This window comes from Lutjanus erythropterus, chromosome 12, assembly GCF_056507025.1.
Source record: "Lutjanus erythropterus isolate fLutEry1 chromosome 12, fLutEry1.hap2, whole genome shotgun sequence".
Lineage (NCBI taxonomy): Eukaryota > Metazoa > Chordata > Actinopteri > Lutjaniformes > Lutjanidae > Lutjanus > Lutjanus erythropterus.
The window spans coordinates 3,418,077-3,442,563 of record NC_139328.1 but is presented as its reverse complement, the minus strand read 5'-3'; the positions used below and the strand labels follow the sequence as shown (position 1 = coordinate 3,442,563).

Genomic DNA, 24,487 nt, shown 5'->3' with positions numbered 1-24,487 from the left:
ACACAAATATAGCAAAATACATGTATATATGAAACTTAAATTAAGAAAAAGTATAAAACTCACATGAAATGCTGCTTCTAAAGCCAACAGATAAAATTAATCTGCAGGATATTCTGTAAAAAAAAAAAAGCTTTCAGAGCGATATATATTGGGCAATCCATATGCCAATACTGATATAATATAATAATATAATACCGATAAAATCCGGTGTCAGTTGGGCTCTAGCGGATATTAAAGCTGCACAATATGGTAAAAAAAAAAAGTCATATTACGATTATTTTTGGCTAAAACTGCAGTATGTGATATGATCAGTGTACATTAATGAGTGTAATTTTGTCATCTGTCATGTAGATATACCTGCTGTATTTCAACCAACCAGTGCTTGCAGAGATGTAAGCTAGCTTTAGCCTCAGTCTGTTAGCATTAATGTTATATCATGTACGCAGCTGTTAGCTAACTTTTCATTCTCAATACACTTTCACAGGATTCTTGTTTTAAAATGTGCCAGATGGAATCATTAAAACGTCAGCTGGAGACTTATCAGCTGAGTTAGCATTAGCATTAGCTTACATCAGCCAGCTACACATAAGATATCTGCTAATGAGTCATTATTTTAGATGACAAAATCCACCATCGTCAGCTAGAAATGAGAAGGTGCTTTTGTTTACTTCTCTGAGGATTCAAAGACCTTGTGTTTCAACAATTACTCTCACTTTCGATGTTAAATCTGCCACCATTATCTCCGTAAACTGCATGAAATTTGCAGCTGGTTTCAGTTCCTTTTCCTGTTTTGGCCTATTATGAGATAATATCAGGAAAAAAGTACGTTGTGGAGACAGTGACGGCATTTATTCTTAGAAATATGTCGTATCTATATTTCACACACAGTCCCCACAGAGTTCCAGATGCTCCCTACTTGCCTATGCGCTCTTTATTAGCCTGGGGGCTTAAAGTGCTATTCTACTGCTCTGACCTCTGTAATGACTGTAACACCACCATGTGTGGCTGTCAGTCATGCAGCAGCATGTGATTAAGCAGCTCCGCACATCTGCTCCTTTTTGTAGTTTCTCTCTCCGAGTCGCTATTGATTGTTTACAGTACGTACAGTGGGCCTTCATGTTACAGCGAACGCCCGCTCGGTTTGCAATATGTGCATGTTGATGGAGTAGCTGTAGGCGAAACCCTGGGCTGGATCCACAACGCCCATCTGTCCACCCGGGGACGGACACTCAGCCTGTCCCCTCGTTATGATGATTGGCTGTAATGACACACTCCACACTGTCCCGGTTCCCCAATTATTTCACTGCCGATCATTTTTCTCGTGGCAGTGATTTGATTGCCTCTGAGAAGGGGAAGGGAGGTACACAGAGCAGCAGGCAGCACTGTGGGAGAGGTAGACATTAACTGATGCTGTGGAGAAAGGAGGGGAGAAACAGACAGAGAGAGCAGCAGCCGTATCTCCCAGCTGCTTTGTGAATAGCTATAGTTCAGCGAGACTTGTGTCCAAAGGGCACGAGATAACAAATGATGGCAGCCGATGATTTGGGGGCTTTATTTGGGGTTTACGTCTTTCTGTTGCTGTGGGAATTACAGCATTGCATCGCAATAAGTTCTGTTTTACTCGCACAGGAGTTATTTAAAGCCACGACAAGCTTGTTCACAGCAGTAAGCCCTATAACAAAGACTTTCAACCGGGGGGGGGTAGTTCTGCAGCTGAAAGTGGGGTATATGGAAATGTGGTGGAGTGGTTCCACTAAAATGAAAAAGTCGAAATTATAATGCATATTTGTCCTAAGGAGGAAAATAAACACACAAAAGTGTGTGTATGTAATGCTGAACTTTAGTATATTTAAAGGGATAGTTCACCCAAAAATGAAAATTCAGTCATTATCTACTCGCCCTTGTGCCGATTGAAGGTCAGGTTTAATTTGTTAGTCCACAAAACGCTGCTGGAGTTTCACAGGACAACAGTGTTGCAGAATCTCCCAAACAATGGAAGTGAATGGTGACCAGTTTTCAAACATTAAATACAACTGGAAAAAAAGAACATAAAATGCCTCCATACTGCTTGTCTGGTGTAATCCAAGTCTCCTAAAGTCCCAGCATGCCGTTTGCACATCGTCACAACACACACACACAGTTCAGACAGTGTGTATGAGAATGTGGCTCCAAGCTAAAGGTCTACAGTGACGATTCAGGCTAAAAACATGGTGTAAACAACACTTTTTTAGTCAATTTGGCATGTTGCCGGTCACCATTCACTTCCATTGGTTGGGAGATTCTGCAACATTGTTTTCCTGTGACACTCCACCATTGTTTTTTAGACTAAAAAACTAAACCCAGCCTTCAATCAACCTTAGGATGAGTAGATAACTGAATTTTCACTTTTGGGTGAACTATCCCTTTAAGTTACCAATAACCTTCTGACAGGCTAACGGCACACGACCAGCAGGTTTCCAACCAACCTGAACGCCACCAGTTATGGACTGAGGTGTCACAACTTTCCAAATTCAGAAGTCAATTTGACTTTTGAATTTTAATGTAAGGTCACAATTTAATTCATTTTTGATTTTAACATTTTCTTTTTTGCACTGACAGCTGATAATACTGGCTGAAATGTTTTTTTTAAATGCCCTTATCCAATGCATGGCTCCACCAGACAAAACAATGTCTGACACAATTCATGCCATTTCTGTTCTATTGATTATCAATTAATACATGTTTAATCAGTTAAAATCTTATAGGAAATACATTGATCATCATTTAATCATCAACTTCCCATACAATGGCTCAGCTTTCCTTAGATGCAAGTAGTAGGGGAGCTCCAAGGAAAAAAAAAGTTGAGAACCACTGGTGTAATGCATACTTAAGTGTGAGTAAAATTGCTGCCTTGAAAAAAATACTCATTGAAGTACCTAAAAAAAAGACTTAATTGCAGTAATCTGAGTAGTTGTAATTACCTCCATCTCTGGTTGTGTCTCTCAACATGCGGATCCAAATAGCAAATTCAAAGCCTCAATAATAGCTACAGGCCTGGCTGCAATTAAGAGTGCATCAAAACTCGTTAGCAAGTGAGCAGAGAATTTAAAATGGAAAAGGAATAAATGGATGAAATGTCTGGCATCCGCTCCAGATGACAGTGGTGCAAAGACAAAGTTCAGTCAGTGGTTCCCGGCCTTCTTTCCTTGGAAAGTGCTTGGGTTTCAAATAAACTGCTTGAAATTGTAATCACATTACTTTCATAATAAACTGCTGTCTGACTGAATTAGTTAGTTAACTGTTTAGATAAAGAAATAAAATAAATCAGATATTTGCTGAGCCAGAATGTACAGGAAGTTCATGATTAATCATTGATTAATGTGTCGCCAAAATTTTTTTTAACAGATTAAAGAAATTAATTGATAATTAATCAGTAGTCTAGAAATGACCTCATTTGACTCTGTTTTGTCTGGCGGAGCCATTCATCGGATAAAGAATCTTAAAATTTAAATTAAAATAAGATAAAAAGAAAAAACAATGAGGAAAAAATGAAAACAAAAACAGAGAAAAACATGTTTTCTATCTTATTAATTATTCATGTTTAATCAATTGTTAGCACAAAATGTGCAACCCTAACAGGAAGCCAAGGCTACTGACAGACAGGTGACACATTTTGAAACAAACTTTCTGTCACAAAACAATTATGGTTGATAAAAGCACAAAAACATCTGATTTAATGTGACGACGAGGTGAAATATTCATTTTGTATATAAATATTTATCATGTACCACAGCTGTGAGGTGCTGGAAAAGCTTGAAAATGCGTGACAAGTGCTTAAATTTGACCAGAAAAGGTGTTTGAACCCTCAAACTCAGATTTTAGTTGGCATGTGCCGATGTGATTTTGAGGACCTCAGAGCAGACAACCCACCTGTGATTTCTGGCGCCCACCTGGTAACATCGACACAGCACTGCAGGATTAAAGAATAATTGTAACAAATCCATTTTTATTCTGTATCATTAAAGTTAAGTAACATCCAGTTTCAGTCAATTTAAGTTAATTCACACGACTGCCCTAATTAACTTTATTCAAAGGGGAAAGTGCAAGTAAAAATCAAACTACGTGATTGCAATATCGATTGTTAAAAGTGGTTTTCTTATACATCAAAGAGCTCCTGTGGCAGTGAATTACAGCTTCATCATGTGTTAATGATGTATGTGCCCGTCCGTGCACTGCGCTGTTCGTGCCTCGATGTATGTAGCACACATTGACCTAATCCTTTGCTTGTTAAACAGCCGCCTCGGGCCCGATCACCACCTAAGCCAAATGAGCAAACGTGTCTGTGTATGTGTGTGTATGTGTGTGTGTTTCCAGGGAGTTTGGTCGATGGAAGGTCAACAGCCTGGCGGTGGAAAAGCGGGACAGTCTTGGTGGCAGCGGAGGCCTGGCTCTGCCCCTCGACCCCGACTTCATGCACACCATCCGCCAGCTGGGGAGGCGGCCAACCCTCCAGACGATTACAGAGAGTCTAATCAAGAAATATGGCACCCACCTCCTCCTCTCGGCCACTCTGGGAGGTACGGGAGAGAATACGCAGAGCTTCAAAGCCAGCCTGATTCACACAGCTTCTAATGTGATTTTTTTTTTTTTTTTTCCGCACATGGGGCACCGATTTTACCGTCTGTTGCTTTCTAAACAACAAAGCATATAATAATTTTTCTGGATCAGTGTTTTTTTGGCTCACAAAATAACATCAAATTGCTCTGGTTTAGGGTACAAAAAATAAACTGAGAAAGCAGTCAAAGATTTAATATTTTTGTTTGGCTCCCTAATACCGCCACTTGTATGGTTATCTTACCTTTTCTTTCTTTAATAAATCATTATCACAAAGAAAACTTTATCACTGAAATAGTGGGTTTTAAAACACTGATTTGAAGGAACTAAATGCAAATTCTGTTGATAACAGCTATTGGCAATGTAGCTCCCGATCCGAGGATTAATTTGGTGTTTGGTGTGCTTTTATCTTATTCCTGCAAAAACAGAAACGGGCCAAAAATAAAGACAGTAGACATACGGTTTGGCTGTAATTATCTCAGAACTGAAGACAAAGCACCTCTTTATAGTTTCACCATTTCATACCAGTGTTCAAAAATCTCTCAGACAGAAATCCATCAAGACAAAGATACAATCATCTCCCCTGTCAGTGGACAGGCAGACATTTTTAATAAGAACAACACCTGGAACAACTCTTGATCTCTGCCTGTTACAGAATGTTCAGAGTTTGACTGATGCAGCTGATGTTGTCAGTGGTGAAACTTTATCCAAGTAAAGTAGCAAGCAAATGCTCATATGCCTAATATGACCCGTCTTTAAAGTTTAACCAACAAGTGTCTCACACAGACATGAGAGTTGTGACTCCTGTCTGTCGGAAACAAAGGGAGAAGTTGTGTGACTTCATTATGAAGCCATAAAACTCCACAGGAAGCAGCTCAAGCTGGAAAGGTATCATCAAAGCATCTAACCTGAACATGGCAGACATGCCCGTTTGTGCATCTGTCCCAGGCTGAACTCTCACACCGCTGGACCCATCAGCCAAAAAATATTCTCTGCACATTAATGACTGTACCCTCCATGACCTCTTGTGGTTGTGGTGATTCAAAAATCTTTTTTTATCGAAAGCAGACTCCTCTTAACTGGTCAGTAGGGTCATCAATAACTGCTAGGCTAAAATCAAGGGTTACCAAGGCCACATTTTGGCCTTTGTCATGGCTCAAAAGCAGACATCCATAGAAAAGTTTGGTTTCATATTTTGTATCATCATCCACAGATTAATTTCATTCCTGATGTTATGATTAGCGATGTTCCCGACTAATTTCCCTGTCAATTAAACACAAAATTTAATTTACACTAGTCAACTAGTCCAACAATAAGAAAATACTAAGAAAGCAATCACAGTCTACAATCACTAAATATTTGAAATGCTGCTGAAATGCATGACACTTTGCACTGTGCAATACAAATACTGCAAATTAACCTACAAAACATAACAAAAACTCATATCATAGAGGCAACAATTAAGTGGCATTGTGTACGAACAAAATATTAAGAAATAGTTTATCGTTTTTCACCAAAATGTACTGTATGTTTACAAATACACAACAACCAGACATTTTGGTGATTTTGATGCTGGCGAAACATTTAATTCAATATTTGCAGCTTGATAATTCGTATGGATGACTGGGGGAGACCGCTACCTTTTCGTAGAAGGGTCTATACATCTGTATAAGAAAACTCACACTATACTATACCATATAAAAATTCTTTATTTTAAAACTTTGCAAATCTCCTCTGGTGACATCTTGTACTTGTATTACCACTGCAGTAGGTGCTTCACCATCTTTTGCCTGGTGGAGATCTGCACTCTACAGAGTGACCTACTCTAGTTTATAAAGGTTTTTGAATGCACTTAAAATGCTCTGCAGATGGGGGCATTAGATCAGAATGACCTTTCATAAGACTATTTTTGATCTGCCACAGGAAACGAACAGCACTCTGCTCTCTCCATGTCATAAGATTTTTTTTTTTTAACCCTGGCTGTGGAGGTTTAGTGGCTTACATCTAAGCAAATGTCAGCCACAGCAGCTGCAGATCAGAAAACAGTCATATAAATCATTTCTGTAACCATCATGGTTTTAAAAGCCACTGACAACCTACGTCTTCCTGCCAATGGAGGCAATAGATCAGAAAGCACTTTGGACGGCAATTTGATCATTTAGTTTGGAGAACCATCTGGCTAGTGCTAGTTAGCAAACAGAAATAAGCAGAAATGAAATGCCTTGAAGGCTTATATATTTATTTTTCGAGTCGAACTGGGAAGCTCTGGATGAGTGAAATCAATGTGGCAGAAGTTTTTTTTCCTGATTGAACCAAATCATATCTGAAGGGAAATAAACAAAAACAAAAACAAAACAAATCTTCAGCTGATTGACGCCTTATTACAACAGAGGATTTTCAGGTATTGGTCCTTGTTGGACTGGAGGTGGGTATTAACTGTTTACCCGTGTGTTTAGTGTACATCCGTCTCCTCGCTGCAGCACAGAGGCCCAGTCGCAGCTAAATGTCACCTTACATGGAGTGATGCTGCTTAAGTGCTGATGGCGAGGGACCAGATTGGGCCAATGAGACGTTGTATTGACAAAATGGCCTTGACATGCTGTTAAAGTTAAGGGAGGATTTAATGTTGTTAACGCTGTCTAAAGAGCACCTACTGTTAACACCGTGTGTACACTGTAAAAAACAAAACAAAGTTGAGAAAATTTGAACTTTTTTGATTTCTGAACTCAGACTCTTTTATTTTGAAAAAGTTTTACAGACATGTTTTGTTGATATAACTGCATTTTGAAATTATAGCTTTAAAGTATGAATTAGACCAAGTATTTACAGGTGAGAAGAAACACCAAGACGTGGACAAACCAACAAATTAGTTACAATACTTAATTTACAATAGAAATAAAATCATTCAAATAGCTATAAAATATCACAAAAGTTCGCTCCCTCTAGATAATAGGATAAAAACACATGGTTGTCGGGTTCAGTTTGTGGCATTTAATTTTTTTTTTTTTATCTAAATTATACAAATTTTTCTGATAAACCTTTAATCACTGCCTTAAAATTATATACCCAATGTTTTTTTTCCTTCTTTTTAATTTTTTACAGCGTATTTCAAAAAGCATCCTTCCCTCTGTGGACTCAGCCTTTTATTTTTATTAATGACCTGTTAGTTATGTGGGTCACAGCGTGGACTCTATTGCTTTAACCTGCGAATATAATAACCCACAGCTGAATGTGGTAAATTCACACAGTTTCTCTGGGACACGATGAGAAACGTGGGAAAATCAGCTGTTGCAATAGAAGCACTGTTGATGAGAGAAAACTGCCTCAACACCCAAAAAAGTTAATGGCATCGCTTTATCATGAAAACAGTCCTGGAGTTTTCAGGGACAGGATTTTACTTCAGCAGTGGGCCTCATGCAAGAACGTCTCGTACAAACAGGTTGGTTCTTCAGTGATCTGTGTGAGGAGAACTCGTCACATTCACCGTTAAACCTGCCGTTAGTCTGCTGTTATCCAAACCAACCAACCATTAGTTTGAAGACAGTTTGAAAAATAAATTACACTTAATGTTGATATTATTATCCTGCTTGATTGAATTTTTAATTGTTATATAAATCTAAATATACAAAGAAAGCCTGTCATCATTAATTTAATGGTTGGTGCGTATTGGTTGTAGCTTCACGTGCAGATTTGATTTGATTTGATTTTGATTTGATTTAGAAGATATTAAAAAAAGGCATAAACAATAACAAGAATGTGCAAACGAGACTAAAAGCCTGCAGGGCTTATCGGGGGTCTCCCTCTGTTTTAAATTGAATTAAAATTAAAATTCAATTACAACCACTGATTATAATTTGGAGTCTAGGTATTTATGTTCAGAACCTTTTTATAGCACAAGTCTCAAACAGAGAACATGAAAAGAAAAAGATGAAATGAAACCAGTAAAGTAGTAATAGAATGAAACAAAAAACAAAGAAAACAACAGCAAAAAAAAAAAAAAAAAAACATATATCCACACAAAATAATTATCACAAAAGCACTGACACTAACTTGGTAGATGATTTACATCTTTCAACAAAATGGGTCCTAAATATTTGACAGAAAACTGTCAAAAAGAAGAATATTACCTGGTTTTATAGGAATGACAATTATTCTAAAAAAATTCTGGCAAGTGAGCAGTTTTATGAAACTTTGTAAAGCACAGCAACATCACGTATCCTGTCCTCTCGCTCCGTGACGAACACCTCCCGTAAACCCCCTCCTCCTTTTTTTGGAAGTCATTTTCATATCAAGTCGTCTCTTCTTTATTTCGGTGACAGTACGAGCCTCAGGTGACACGGCATTAACAGCAGTCATTTCCCCGTTCCTCGGCGTTAGCAGGTCCCTTAATTCCACCGCCGATGCTGTTAAAATTCTAGACTTTACCTTTATGGTTCTCTGAAAGCGGGTCTTGAAACTCCAAACTCGTTCAAGTTCTTCTTTTTACTTTTTAACACCATTTTCATGAATAAACACTTCCTGACATATGGTGCAGGAAGTGCAGCCTTATATGGAGTTATTGGGGAGTTAATTAGGCTAATTTACAAGCCTGATGCACGTGCACTCAAATACACACAAGTGGATCATGTGGGCTTTTGCTGAATATGACGTGGCACATTCATCAGAAAACATTAAAGGGATAGTTCACCCAAAGATGACAGTCATTATCTACTCACCCTCATGCCAATTAAGAGTTAGGTTTATTTTGTTAGTCCACAAAACACTGCTGGAGTTTCACAGGAAAACAACTGGAAAAAAAAACATAAAATGCCTCCATACTGCTCGTCTGGTGTAATTCAAGTCTCCTAAAGTCCCGACATGCTGTTTGCACACCGTCACAACACACACGCCCAGTTCAGTCAGTGTGCATGTGCACATCAACGTGGCTCCAAATTAAGGGTCCACAGTGAAGATTCAGGCTAAAAACATGGTGTAAATAAGATTTCTTTTAGTCAACTTGGCATGTTGAGGGTTTAGGAGACTCGGATTACACCAGACGAGCAGCATGAAGGTATTTTATGCTTTTATTCTGCATGAGGGTGAGTAGATAAAGACCGAATTCTCATGTTGGGATGAACTATCCCTTTAAGAGAAAGTTAAGGTGAGGAACAAAAATATTCCTGTACGAGGCCCACTATGTGTGATGAGCTGTAATTAGTGTGTTGTGGCAGTTTGTTTTGTATTAGTCATTTAATAATTGTAATTGTTGGAGATGTTTGTGGAACATATTTATCTCCCTGAGAAACTGCACCTGAGATCTGTTTTGTTTTAAATGTAATTTTTGGCCAAGATAATTAAAAATAATTAAGGGAACTTGATCAATGATCTTGAATGAGCTTCCTCTCGCTGAGGATTTTAATAGACGCAGAGACCTTGTCTTGTCTGTTCCTTTTCCTCCAATCATCCGAACCATCAGTTCCCCCACAGCCCTTAATCACTGCTGCACTTTTCTATCCGATCTGAAAAGATACTAATGAAAGGTGATTAGTGCTGCTCCGTCAGAGCTAATGAAGCTCTCGTTCCCTCTGTCTGACTGTCACCAGGGGAGGAGTCTTTGACGATATTTGTGGACAAGAGGAAGCTCAGCCAGGAGGCTTCGCCATCTGGGCCCGAGGGCGGCCGTAGCGGCGGCAGGAGCTCGAACGCTACGGGGACGGTGACCCTGGAGGCCCTGCACCAGCTAGCTGCCTCCTACTTCACCGACAGGGAGAGCACCCTGCGCAGGCTGCACCACCTTCAGATCGCATCCACCGCCATACGGGTACGTGAAAGTCAAGAAAACTGTAAATACAGCAGCAGTCTGTTGGGAGATGAACCTCCACGTAGTCACTGTCTAAAGGTATCGTCCTCTAGGTTTGGCATTTGTTAGCCTTAAAGAAAACTTACACTGTACACAAAGAAGAGACCGTCCAATCTGGCCTGGTCATGAATTTTCAATTTGATTGAGAGGCGTGATTTAAACCATTTAACCATTTATTGTGACATACACTGTCTCGCCAAAAAAAAGTCAACACCTGGATTTAACTAAACAAACAGGTCAGATCCTTCCATTGGATAATTACTGCAGTGATTCATATGTTTCAGCTGGTAACAAGTTATTGAACCCTAAATGATGCAGTGAGCAGCTTCTCATTTCTTAAACAACCATGTCAGAAGACAAATCCTGTGGTTGAGGAAAAGATGTGACTCTGTTTCAGAAGAGTTGAATTATTGTCCTGCATCAAGCAAAGAAAACAACTAAGGAGACTGATGAAACTACAAAAACTGGGTTAAGAACTGTCCAACACATTATTAAAACCTGGAAGGATAGAGGTGAACCATCATCTTCTAAGAAGAAACGTGGTCGGAAAAAGGTCATGTGGTCTGATGAGTCCAGATTTACCCTGTTCCAGAGTGATGAGGGCATCAGGGTAAGAAGAGAGGCGGATGAAGTGATGCTCCCATCATGCCTAGTGCCTACAGTAAAAGCCTGTGGGGGCAGTGTTATGATCTGGGGTTGCTTCAGTCGCTCAGGTCGAGGTTCAGCAACGTTATGAGCCCAAAAAATTATGTCAGCTCACTACCTGAATATACTGAATGATCAGGTTTTTATATCGATGGATTTTTTTTCTTCCCTGATGACACGGACAGATTCCAAGATGACGATGTCAGGATTCATCAGGATCAAACTGTGAAAGAGTGGATCAGGAAGCATGAGACATCATTTTGACTCATGGACTGTCCACCACAGAGTCCAGACCTGAACCCCACTGAGAATCTTTGGGATGTTCTGGAGAAGACTTTACACAGTGGTCCGACTCTCCCATCATCAATACAAGATCTTGGAGAAAAATTAATGCAACTCTGGACAGAAATAAATGTTGTGACACTGAATAAATTTATCCAAACAATGCAATGGTAAATGCATGTCGTAATCAAAGCTAAAGGCGGACCAATGAAATATTAGTGTGTGACTCTTAGGGTTCCTTACAGTAAATATAGTGGATCAAACTTGCAATAGGAAGGACGGATGAGGAAGTCAAAGTATTAAGTGTCCGAACATCCTTCCATCACTGGCTGAGATTCTGTGACAACATACATGTCGAGCAAAGTTTAAACTCATGACACTTTGGTAGCTCAACTTGAAGATAACACGCACAAACAAATCCTTTAAACCCAGCTCAGGGAACTTACTTCCATAACATATTTAATCGGGTGGGATTAAGAACAAATGCTTATTTACAGAATTGGCCTGACACTAAGAAAATTCACCTGTTGTAGCTGCAGGGGTGCAGCAAAACTGTTCAATCTATCTCCCCTGTTTTTCTCAGGAGAGATGCTTTCAGTGGCGCAGAAAACTCATATGTGCAGAAGCAAGTGGGGTGATTTGATTTGCATCAGACTGATAAATGAATTTGTTTATCTTTTATAATAAAAATGGACAAATGTGTCTTTACCGAACCTCCCATTACAGACTGACTGTTAAAGCAGTCCCAAACAATCATGCAAGATACAAGCTTTCTACCGTCTCCCTGCTAGCCAGCTTTAAAAAGGAGAGGAGAGCAGAACGGAGCAGCAGTCATGCATCCTGTACTATAAAACACCAATCATCCATTTTATCATCTGAAGTGGCTATTAGAGTGTATGCATTAATCAGCCCGAGGGGCAAACGTAGATGCTAAAGTGAGTAGCCACTGATGAAGACAAGTGCCCCCCCAAACTGAGAACGTGTTCCCATGGTTATGCATCAGTTTGATGGATTAGATATATCATTCCATTAATTTCCAGCCAGGCTGACTTCCATTTATTTGCCACTTTGCAGCGTGTGTGGAGTTCAGGCAGATTGAAGATCAGAGCGAGAGAAAAAAGAGCCAGAGAGGGAGATGAATACCACATTTTACGAGAGATGTAAAGCAACACCTGCGATACACGGCCATTCATTAAAAATCACATATGGTACTGAGGATTCGATGAGAAATAGGGAGGATTCTGGGCATAAACTTATGCTAATACGCACTAAGTTATGTGTTTTTGTGCTTCAGAGTGTCCGAATTTCCAGCTCTAACGTCAAGATTAATTACTGTTAGAAATCATGTAAACACAGAGGCGAATCGGTTTAAAGTTTTCCACTCCGAGGGGAAGCTGATTTCTTCTGTCAGATCAGAACAAATTATTCTGTCTGAGGAGAGAAAGCTTTCTAATTGAAGACATTTTCAATATTACTTCACAGTGACTCATTGCATTCAAAATTCATTTGAGGCATAAAATGCCTTTGATGAGGGTTTTTATGTTTTTTTGGAGTCTTTTTTTGTGAAAGTACACAAGTAAAATGAGGCGATATGTACAGGTCGCGTCAAAGTGACATGATTGAAGGCTGTCGGACTAAATCTTATCTGCTGCCTTGTTCTCAGTATGTAAAAGAGGGATGGTGTCCCTCTCAGGAGACTCTAGAGATGGCACAACCCACATAACTGTGTCAGACCTGAGCTGTCTCTCCATTAGGGCTGGGGAAAGTATCCTTAAAGTAATACATAACTGAAATAATCCTTCTGCATTTTACAAGAACATTTTGTGGGGCTTTTCCACTGTCGCTTTTGGCTGCGCCGAGTCAAACCGTGCCACGCTGATTTATATTTCTATTACCACTTTTATCGTGCCAAGTTGCGCCGAGCCACGCCTGAGATGGACCTACTCCAGAGCTGGGCCAAAGCGAACCTGATCCACCTCCAGGCAGGCTGTGGAGGCATCGATCGCAGCCAATTGGAGACGACCTTCCTTCCTCCCCCTCAAACAAGCGAGTGTTGTGATACTGAGCTCATGTGTTTGAAGGACAGCAGAGAGAAAGACATTTCTAAAAGTCTCTTTATGTTCAGTTCTTGGTGCTTTTGTAGCTTCTAACTGAAGCTCTACACTTTGAAATGTAGTTTCTCCCCTATGTTGTTGTTTGTTCTTTCAGGTATCTGCTTTATTTTACCATTTCATATTCCTTTCACATGTTAAGTTACTGCTGATGAAACTCCTGAATTCAAACATTTCCCATTTGTAATAATAGCATTAAAATAACAAAACAACAGGGGACTTTTATTGTGAATCCCTACTCTCCGTCAAACATAAGTAACGAAATGACAGAAACCACATTACAAAAAGATTCATATTCTCTTGATGTCCCTGCAGGTGACAGAAACCAGAACTGGTCCCCTCGGATGCAGCAACTATGACAATCTAGACACAGTCAGCTCCGTACTGGTTCACAGTCCGGAAAACAAGGTCCAACTACAAGGTAAAATCTGCTTGCTTTTAACCATAATGGTGACATCAGTGTTTCTGTGGTCATTTGACCAAACAAGCCTTTCTCTTAGTAAACTTTGAAAGCTCCTGAAAAGGTTAACAAAGATTTGTAGAAAATTATAGATTCTGTGTTTGGTCTTTAGAGAAACTGTTTGATATTTTGGAAAACGGGATTATTCGCTTTCTTACAGAGATTTAGATGAGATGATAGACACCGGTCAGGATCTTCTCATCTGACTCTCTGCAAGACAGTGAACAAACATCCTCCCCAAAATGTCAAACTGCTGGTTTAAAGGACACTCATTATCAACAAATCCCATAAAACAACCAAAACCATGAAATTCTCTCTGACTTCTCTAACCTGAGGCACTCAGCCCTTAAGCCTGTTACTTGTACTACTAAAGACATAAAACAAATTTTAACTAAAAGCTCAGAAATTCCCAGAGCAGCTGGGCTCTGTGGTTTTTAGCAAACAGGAACAAAGTGCATTTGTTGGAGGGTGGATTAACACACATTTGGTGCATTTGTGAATATTTCCAGCAGCAGGACAGTGAGGTGTAGTCAGAAAAAACTACAATATGTGTAGTATGTGTATGTGTTGACAGAACGTGCCACCCAGTGAACAAATTATTCATTTGTTTTTAAGAGGTACTGCTGCACATTTAAACGTGTTTTTTGAGCTGTAAGCTAAATTATATTATCGCCCCGCTGTGATTTATAAAAATCGGCATGTTTTAAATCTTGCAAGGCCTGTGCTGACATAGATTCAACTGTTTGGGACTCTTCTATGTCATGGTATTTATTTAAGGAATGCAGATTAACACCCTCTGATCAGATTTGATCAACATCTAGCGGTGAGCTCACAGATTGCAACAAACGTGCCTCACCCTCCCCTTCCAAGCACGTAGGAAACCCTCTAGTGGTTGCAAAACTCCGGAAAAAATACAAAAGGACGTATCTAGAGCCAGTGTTTGTGGTCCATTCTGGGCCACTGTAGAAACGTGGCGGTGTAACTCCATGGAAAAAGAACCACTAACAGCTCATTCTAAGATAAAGAAAAACACAACAATTCTTATTTTCAGGTAATTATGCACATAAATAAATATTTTTTTGCAGATTTGAGTTCTATGGGAGAGGGAAGAGGTAAATTAGGCTTTGCTACACTGACAATACTACTCAGTAAAATCGTTTTATTGTTGGTTTTGGTCTTTTTTGTGTTATCTGCTGATATGATTCTATGGAATACCAAGGATCTTTAATCCTAGTTTAGACCAGTCATTCCCAAACACCGGGTCGGGACCCACAGGAGTGTCACAGGAGATTTTATTTGGGTCGCCAAATAAATAAAAAGACTATGGATGAAATTTAGTAGTTTTAATTATGTTCTGATAATTCAGTAGTATTCACCAGGAAATATTCACATTTAAGAAGCTGAAATAAGAGAAATTTTGTCATTCTTTGAAAGTGGGTCCCCAGGAAAAAAAAACCCTTTAATCTATTTGTAACTTATAAAATTTAATTTCTCACGTGACCCTCCGCAGGGCTGCAGGTCATCCTCCCAGGCTACTTGCAGAGCCGCTTCATTCAGGCGGCGCTCGACTACATCGGCTGCAAATCCGAAGGCCGGTTCGCGTGCCAGAACAGCGACTGCTGGTGTGACTGCAGCGCGGACTTCCCTCAGTGCAACTGCCCTCTCTCTGACTTGGACACTCTGGAGAACAACCTGCTGCGCATCAGAGACGCCTGGAGGCTGACCAACCAGGAGTTTGAAGAATCCGGTGAGTCATGGATTTTAATACGCCACGACCCTTCAGAATGGAACTGGAAAATGTCAGCGTGAAGGGTGCTTTCAAAAAACTCACTAGTGGAACATTGGGTTCTGGACTTCCAGATACTTTTTTTTTTTTTTACAATAAAAAAATAATTAACTGTAAGAGCTGACACGCAAAAACACATTCTGTTTGTGTTAGAAATGAATTCTTGGCTGTCAAACAAAGCCAGCTGCCAGACACTGAATCAAGCGAGCTGTCAGTCATTCTGTCAAATCAAATGATGCTCCCGATGCTCTCTAGGTACTCGGGACTGCAGTGTGTGGAATCTGCATCTGTTGTCACCACAATGCTTTGAAGTGTCTCCTTAAACTTGTAATTAAAGGCGCAGTTTGACATTTTAGCAAATACACTTATTTACCTTTTTGTCTAGAGTTAGACGAGAAGATTGATACCAATCACATTTGTTGACTGTGAATATCAAACACCTGATCTTGTTTATTTAATCAGAATTCTTGTAAATATAAAAATATTAAGGTGAAAATGTCACTAAACCGCTTTAGAGCACAACCTTTGTATCTATATATCAAAATCTGATCATGTGTGGGAATCTCTGTGTACCTCACGATTCAGAGGGCGATGATTCGATGATAAAATGATTCTCGATGCATCAAAATCTTACGCCTTAAGCCAGGAGATGCTGATTGGATGGGATTCATCTGCAGCTGCTCACATTCAGCCATCCTCAACAAAATTAAAGAAGTAGCATCATTTAGAAGTAAACATGATGCACATGATACATTTAGGGGTGGGAATCTTTTTGTCCGCCTTTTTATTTTAAAAGACTACATTTTGAAAGCATCATGTTGCTTCCTGCGTGTATGAGAAAAACAAAATCAGCCTCTCTGCTGCTGAGCTCCGCCTTTTTCACTCTGTCAACATCATGTTGTGATGCATCTAAGAATCGAGCATTTCCCCACCCCTAGTGCTTTTGTAAGCTAGACCCTAACCAATCATACCACTGCATCCACCTGTCAATCAATCTTCAGCTTTTAGCAGTGCAGAACCTGTCATGGAACACAGAACCAAGGTCATTTCCTGATGGAAAGATTATCTTTACTTGTTGCCAAAGTAGTTAACTGCCAGCTGCCATTAGCTCAGTCAGCCGAGTAGCTAAAAGTCCGCTGATTCGGCCCCGGGGGTCACCAGGAGCCACATACAGCAAGAAGACCACCTTTGCACCGTGTTTCCTGTCATCAAACCTCCGTTGATCTAAGACTCAGTGTTCAGCCTCAGTCTTACTGGGAGCAGCCGAGCTGCAAAGAGTCAACTAGAATAATGGAACACTATAGCTTAGCATTAGCGCTCATTCAGTGCTCTTGGCTACTCCAGGTCCCTCCCTTGCTGCCTGTTTTTAAAGGAAACATAAATATGCAGAAATAAATAGACCTCTGCTTTCCATTTACCTTTAGAGGTAGATTTTGTCAGCCTCTGCATACATGTTATCTAAACAAAAAGGTAAACTAACACACACTAAAATTTAAAAAGCTGTGCTGAGTCATGACTAACAAAGCTAACCACAGTCACAGGCTAGCTAAGTTACCTTAGCAACAAGTAAAGCTATCCGTCATCAGGAAACTGTAAATGACCTCGGTGCTGTATTCCCTGATGGTCTCAGAGGTCTGTGAGGCTGCTGAGCCTCGCTAACAGCAGCTAAGTTAGCAGAAACTCAACCCCAGAGTCCCCAGAGGGCAAACTAAAAAATGTTTTCTCCATAAAATATGTTCCAGTTTCACCCAAATCATTTTGTTCATACTTATCAATCGTTTGATTGCATGCAAATTTAGTGTGCGCCCCTGCAGTGCAGGATGAGTCATCAGCAGTTTTGAATCATTTTCCAGGAAAAAAACAAGCTCGGAAATACCATTAAAATAACAGAGATTACATACAAAATGAGTTTTTTGTCATTGCTGGCCCAGATACTGGTGTATAGATGACGTTTAACACAATAACTACATTTTGAAATCATGGGAACTTTAAGGACATGAAATCATAATACCAACATGCAGATCTATTGCTTTAAAGTATTGACATAACCACTGCAGTTGAAGCGCCACTGAGCTTATAATCATGGATGTAACTGTACCATTGTGGGGCTCTTTCATTGATTCTGTGACACTGACTGACGGCTCTGCTGTATAAGAGCACTTCTCCTCATTCACGGCTCCTATAGTAATTTCCCTCAGCTCTGTGCACTTGAAAAAAGGCATCTACACAAATAAATGAACTATCAATCACACGGAGCCTGGCCCGTGTCCAAGTGCCGAATAATGTATTATTGCATTAATTTTGAGATAGTGCTATAATTACCATAAAAACACCATACCATTGTGGAGAAGATTAGTAGCCTCGACCGGCTTTTACACAGCAATTTTGGGAGATACTTGAGGCAAATCTAAAAGATTGTTTTGGGGCACAAATCAGGAGGATGAACCTGCTGTTAGGGGAGACAAAGTCAAGGTTGTACTTCTATATTGTTATAGAGCCACGGGAAAAACACACAGTGGTGCACCTTTGACACACAGACCCCTGCGGTGTTGACACTGAGCGGCTCAGGTTTGTGTCTATTTTTGAATTCTAAATTTAAAAGAATAAGCGACACAGAGTTTCACCTCTATCATGTGTGCACCTATGTGCAAATAATATACTGTGCTTCTGAGACGTGAAATGCAAATGTGTCACAGCTCAGAACCCCCCCTGCATTGAAAAATGTCAGGAAACTTTTGAGAAACATGTCACTTTTTTTTATGTCTGACAAGCATGATTACAGTTACTGGGGCAACCAGACTTCCTTTCACATTGTTGAAGGCAGGAACAGCAATTTTTCTTTCAGTGTCACTCATGTCTAATTAGGGACTAAGTTGCTTTGAAGGTATACAGAGATGTATGCGGGCAACAGGTGGTGATTGCACACATCTTTTCACAAACAAAATCTGACATGCAGATGAGATCAAGAATCCTCCCTCGGAAGAAAAATCAAAATAACAAAACATGCGTTCTTGGCATGTTGCAGCTGTTATTTCTCCTCTTGAGCTGTTTGCTTTTCTGGGACAAACAATGGGGAGCAGACAGTGTTTTAGATATTGTTACCCCGCGGCTCATCGCCACAGGCAGAATTTACTTATTCATGTTCTGTTTTTTTCCCTGCCAGAGGAGTTCCAAAGCTTTGTTGGGAAACTGCCAACCCATTACGCTGTAAACACATCTGTCGTGGAACACTTGTGGAGGACGGACGCCAGCCTGCCCCAGCGCTACAGGCAGCTGGAGACCAGCAGCAACCAGCTTTTCACCAAAGCTCGCCGCACCGCTAACAAGCTCTTCAGCCTCAGCAAGAGGTGCCGAAAGCAGCCCAAAATAGTCCTGCAGAGGCCGAGGTAAGAGGCAAGACGGGAACAAGAGGGAGGAATATTTATGCTGCAGCCTGTTAACCCAAGGTGCTCCCCAAAACTTATAATTATGAAAATGATTTATGCGCCGGGCGCTGAGAGAAAGCAGCGGAGCGAGACGGTACTTATTAGAAGGCACTTGAGCAAAAGTAGTTGTGGAGCGAGGTGAGAAGTGCTGACAGGGGCAAAGCTGCTTCTCTGTTAAAGCCGAGGAAAGACAAACTGGATCATGTTTGGCCAAGCGGACACGTTCCACTGTCTGCAGGTTTAAACTGCAATCACAATCACTCCGACATCTTAAAATTCCTCATATAATAATCCATTTATTTTAACAGAATCACATCCAGGAGTAAAAGCTGCTGTGGCCAGTAACACATGACGACTTCTCTTCTATCCACCCCTGTATCTTTTACTGTTACAGCTGCTGTTTCAGCAGCACTCCCACCTGGATAGTCTATTTCAGCAGCCCATCAGAAACGCAGCCGTAACTTCACTCAGATTTATGCCTCTCTCATGAACACTCTATGTTGATAGCTATTTCTGGCAGGGAAATTAACTAAATGACACAATCCATCAGCTCGCTAGTCAAATGCAGGCACTGCCTCCTCAGTCCACAATCCAATTACACTTCTTTATCACACCCCGTCTGCTTGTAAAAAAGGATTCAATAGTGGTTTAGGGTTACTGTGAAAGTCTCTGTTTTTCATGTCCTTGTGAAATAATATTTGTGCATTTTATTTATTTGCTTTTTCACATTGTGATTGTATTTAATAGCATTTGTTATTGCGCTGCATCCACTGTCAGTATCAACTCGACAGAGCTTAAAGACATCAGGGTGTTTGTGTGGGTCCGTGCAGAAGGCGATTTGTTAATTCTCAACAGAGGCGGATGGACCCGGTTCGTTTTTCATCACCCACGACTACTGAACCAACTCCTTTGGCTCTGAAAAGTTAGTTTAAAAGTTAAAATGACATCAGGGTGAGACAAAAATCAAAATTACTACTTCAGTGCCACAGACAGCGACTCATAGTCTGGGCCATGAGCTGTGTTTCCACCCAGAACTTTTAGAACCAGGAACTACTTTTAAAGTTGTCTGTTCGAAGACCTGTGAAGGCAAATTAATCCACTAACATATGAAAAAGAAACAGTGGTTCTTCCACCGCTTCCTGGCAGGTTGAGATGCAACTGAGCAAGCGAACAGCAGATTGTTTCAGTTTCAACAGGGTTAATGACATGTTTTAAAAAAAAAGGCTAGCCCTGGTTGTATTTTTGCAAAGCTTCGGACACTTGCTTCACCTCCAACTTTTTTTTTCTTTGGTTAAAATCAAGGCTGACATCATTTACTTTTCAGTTTCCCCTCATCAAAGCAGTCGATTGGGACGACAAGGTTGAGAACTGGCACATTTTAGATGAGCCACAGTCTTCTTTTCATAGGAATATCCTCAAACAGAACTAGGTCTGGGAGGAAAGGGGAGCTGTTGGGAGTTAGAAGTAAGCAAACTTTCCCTCAACTATAATATAAGAAAAGACTAAAGAAAATTATGTTATTTATGAACCCTTCTGCAAAGGCAGAAAACATATAGGGTGCACTGCGATATCACTAATAACATATCTCAACATTTATTCACCCTCCATCCACTCTGTCGCTCGCTGTATATCAGGAAGAAATAGTTACTGGTGGACTCATGGGGGCAATCCCTCCCCCTGGTGCCCCCCTGTTCAAAGAAACAGGGCAAAAGTGCCCTCTTGGATGCCTGTAAGAGAGATAAAACTTGCTAAAGTGTGCTCTACGGTGCCGTCCAATGGACAAAACATGATAGAGAGCATCATGAATTTTGGCGTGATGGTGCTTCTTCACATACAGCTGATGTCTTTTTTTTATTTTTTTATTTTTTTTAGCCAATACTTCTCAGACAGCCTGAGGCTCCAACTGGTCGTGTTACACTTCATTTTTGCATGTGACTAAACGACAATTATCCAAAGACTTTCTCATGAGTCCATCTGTCATATGCTTTTCTTCTGTGACTCCATATTGATGTGTCACAATGAGCAAAAAACAAACTGCTATGCGGCTGCAGAATTTAAAAAAAAATGTTGGCTGAAACAAAATGCTGCAAGAAATGTTCAGCACTGCAAGCTCCACCTCCAAAGTTCCTGTAGTTTTGGAAAGTACTAACCCCTGGAGCAGGGACTTTTGGGGGGTTAAAATAATCTCCCTGTAATTTAATTTAGACCTTGGTCCCTGAAGGAGCTCCTTTAAAGGTTCTTAGTCTCTGGGGAAAGTTCCTGCAGTGGAAACATGACTACAGATTCTATCCTGCACAAATCTCAATCAGATAAAGGATCAATGAGTCAGGCAGACTGGACTATCAGATTCAATTAAACAACCCCTGTGTCCCTGCACTCTCTCTGCTGCTAGAGGATGAAGAGGGGAGGATGATGGGTGAACAAGTGGGATGCATTTTGGTCATTTTTGCTAACAAAGGAGATGGCATCCCCTCCTCCTCCCCCTTCAGATCTCCTACTGGCTCTGGGCATCTGTTCGTACGTTTGTGAGTCTGTGTGTGTGTCATCACCCCCCATCTGCAGCACGGAAGGGGAATTCAATAGACTAAAATATTCATTTTGATCTGATTTTGCTTCTGTAACTCCAGCTGAGTCTGAGTTTGGCTAAAAATTGTTTTTGCAGCACATCAAAACAACACTTTTTTGTTGTGAAAGGATTAATCTTTTTGGGCAAAACATTTCCTTCATTGCATAATCACAAAAACATGAATGCGACTCAACATGACAAATATGAATTAGATGTCCTGTAGGAGCCAATGCAGCAGAGAAGCATTTTTAACACAACTGTCATGTCTTCCTCAGGCCTCTGAACTTCTGGCTGAGCTACGCCCTCTCCATTTTATACTGCAGCGAGAACAACCAGGTCGGCGTTTACAGTGATGAGAGCCGCAGCTGCTCCTGCCCCTTCACCCATCCGCCTTGCCAGGGCGTCATTCCCTGCTCCGTGGGCGATGGTCCCCGCTGTGCCTCCTGTTCAGTGGAGAACCGGACACGATGCTCCAGCTGTAACCCCGGCTTCACCCTGACCCAGGGCGCCTGCCGGCCCGCCGTGCCCGACCCCACAGACCCCTACCTGGGCTTGGAGAGCGACCGCGACCTTCAGGACCTGGAGCTGCGCTACCTGCTCCAGCGGCGCGACCCACGCATCGCTCTGCATGCCGTGTTCGTGAGCAATGACGTGCGCGTTAACACCTGGTTCGACCCGTCCTGGAGGAAGAGAATGCTGCTCACGCTCAAGAGCAACCGGGTGAAGTCCAACCGTGTTCATATGCTCCTTGGACTCGCCCTCCAGTTTTGCCTCACCAGAAACAGCACTCTGGAGCCGGCATTGTCTCTGTTTGTGAATCCGTTCGGGGGCAGCCACTCGGAGAGCTGGACCATGCCTATAGGTCAGCACGGATACCCTGACTGGGAGCGGACCAAGCTGGATATCCCGCTGGACTGCTATAACTGGACGTTGACTCTTGGAAACAGATGGAAGAGCTTTTTTGAGACGGTTCATTTCTACCTGAGGAGTCGTATCAGGGACTCCGGAGTGACAGGAGGAAAGAACATGACGATGTACTACGAGCCCCCGGAGGCGACAGAGCCGTCCAACAACATCGGCTACATGAAAGTGAACAGCATGCAGCTGTTCGGATACAGCGTGCACTTTGACCCCGAGGCGATCCAGGACCTGATTCTGCAGATAGACTACCCGTACACTCAGGGATCACAGGACTCTGCCCTGCTTCAGCTGGTGGAGCTGCGCTACAGGGTTAACCGCCTCTCGCCTCCAGGGGCCCCACATGTGGACCTGTTCGCCTGTCTGCTCCGCCACAGACTCAAACTATCCAGCGCAGACGTGACCAGGATACTCACTGCCCTGCAAGCTTTCAGTGCCAGACAACCAAACTACGTGGAGTACGAGGCAAATAAACTGTGTAGTTAATGGCCACTATTTGATGTTTTGTACTATTTCCTTGTCACAAACAGGCCTGTATCCTTTGTCAGCTGGATCCATTTGTGTCAAGTGTGTGGTATGTTGTTCAAGGCTTTGTTGTACATACACTATGTGCAATTAAATTTGATGTTTTTAGCATCTCAGTGTAGTTTTATGGATTAAAGCCCCTGAAAAGTTGCTTTCACAAGTATTTATGAAACATCTGTGACTGAATAATCAAAGAAACTTTTTGAAAGAAAACACCCAGGTATTTTTTTATTCGTATTTCAGTATTCTATAGTCTGCTTCATCTGGACTGTGGTTTTGAACAGATTTGTTTAAAGGGATAGTTTGGATTATTTGATGTCGGGTTGTATGAGGTTCTTATCCCACTAAACAAATGAATATCAGTTTAAATGTACGTTATATTTAGAATACTTTCACTGCTTTGCTTTGACATCAGGCAGCTTTTTCTGGAAGGAAATCACCACCATAAAAGCCAAATATCACTTTCTCCAAATCAACCAAACTCCACGGGTGAAAACAGCTGGAAAAAAAACAGAAAGGTTCCATACTGCTCATCTGGTGTAATCCAAGTCTCCTAAAGCTCTAACATGCTGTTTGCACACCGTCACACCACACACACCCAGTTCTGACAGTGTGCATGTGCACGTGGCTCCAAGCTAAAGATCTACAGTGAAGATTCAGGATAAAAACATGGTGTGAATAAAAGGTTTTTAGTCAGTTTGGCATGTTGATGGTTTAGGAGACTTGGATTACACCAGACGAGCAGTATGGAGGCTTTTCATGTTTTATTCTGTTGTTTTTTCACATTTGAAAACTGGTCACCATGCACTTCCATTGTTTGGGAGATTCTGCAACACTGTTTCCCTGTGAAACTCCAGTAGTGTTTTGTGGACTAAAAAACTAAACCCAACCTTCAATCAGCATGAGGGTGAGTAGATAATGAGTGATTTTTTTTTGGTTGAACTATCCCTTTAATATGTTTTTATGGTAGGCTGATTCACAGAGCTTCTCCAGAGGTTGGCCTACAATCTTTGTGCAGATTTTCATTTGGTTGTGCAGTTTTGACTACACAACAGTGGACAAACACTGTTGTGTTACAGCACTGTAGAAACACTCTTATCACAAAAGTAAAAAAAAAAAAACAGAAGCAACTAACAGATGGAGGCAGTGGTAGAATCACAAGTTCCCATGTTCCATGAGGTAAAATCACTAATTTCATCTATGGAGTTTGGTTTGCAGAGAGCAACGTTTGGCTCAGTTAGAAAAGGCTGTCAGATGGAAGTAAAGTGAAAATAGTCCACTGCTGCTGACCCCGTCCACAGCAAGTCATTACTTAGCAGCTGCTTCTAACAGTGGTT

General features: G+C 41.1%; 1 protein-coding gene across 1 annotated transcript in view; it reads left to right on the top strand.

Moving 5' to 3' along the window:
• LOC146317327 (BMP/retinoic acid-inducible neural-specific protein 3-like) overlaps positions 1–23,288 on the top strand; it is a 30,207-nt gene extending 6,919 nt beyond the window's left edge. The window contains exons 3-8 of the mRNA XM_084731877.1: positions 4,354–4,556; positions 10,176–10,393; positions 13,786–13,891; positions 15,441–15,677; positions 18,880–19,102; positions 21,983–23,288. Coding sequence (XP_084588003.1) covers positions 4,354–4,556; positions 10,176–10,393; positions 13,786–13,891; positions 15,441–15,677; positions 18,880–19,102; positions 21,983–23,111 — 2,116 coding nt within the window. The 3' untranslated portion in view covers positions 23,112–23,288. The remainder of the gene's footprint in view (positions 1–4,353; positions 4,557–10,175; positions 10,394–13,785; positions 13,892–15,440; positions 15,678–18,879; positions 19,103–21,982) is intronic.
• Positions 23,289–24,487: the final 1,199 nt, after the last annotated feature.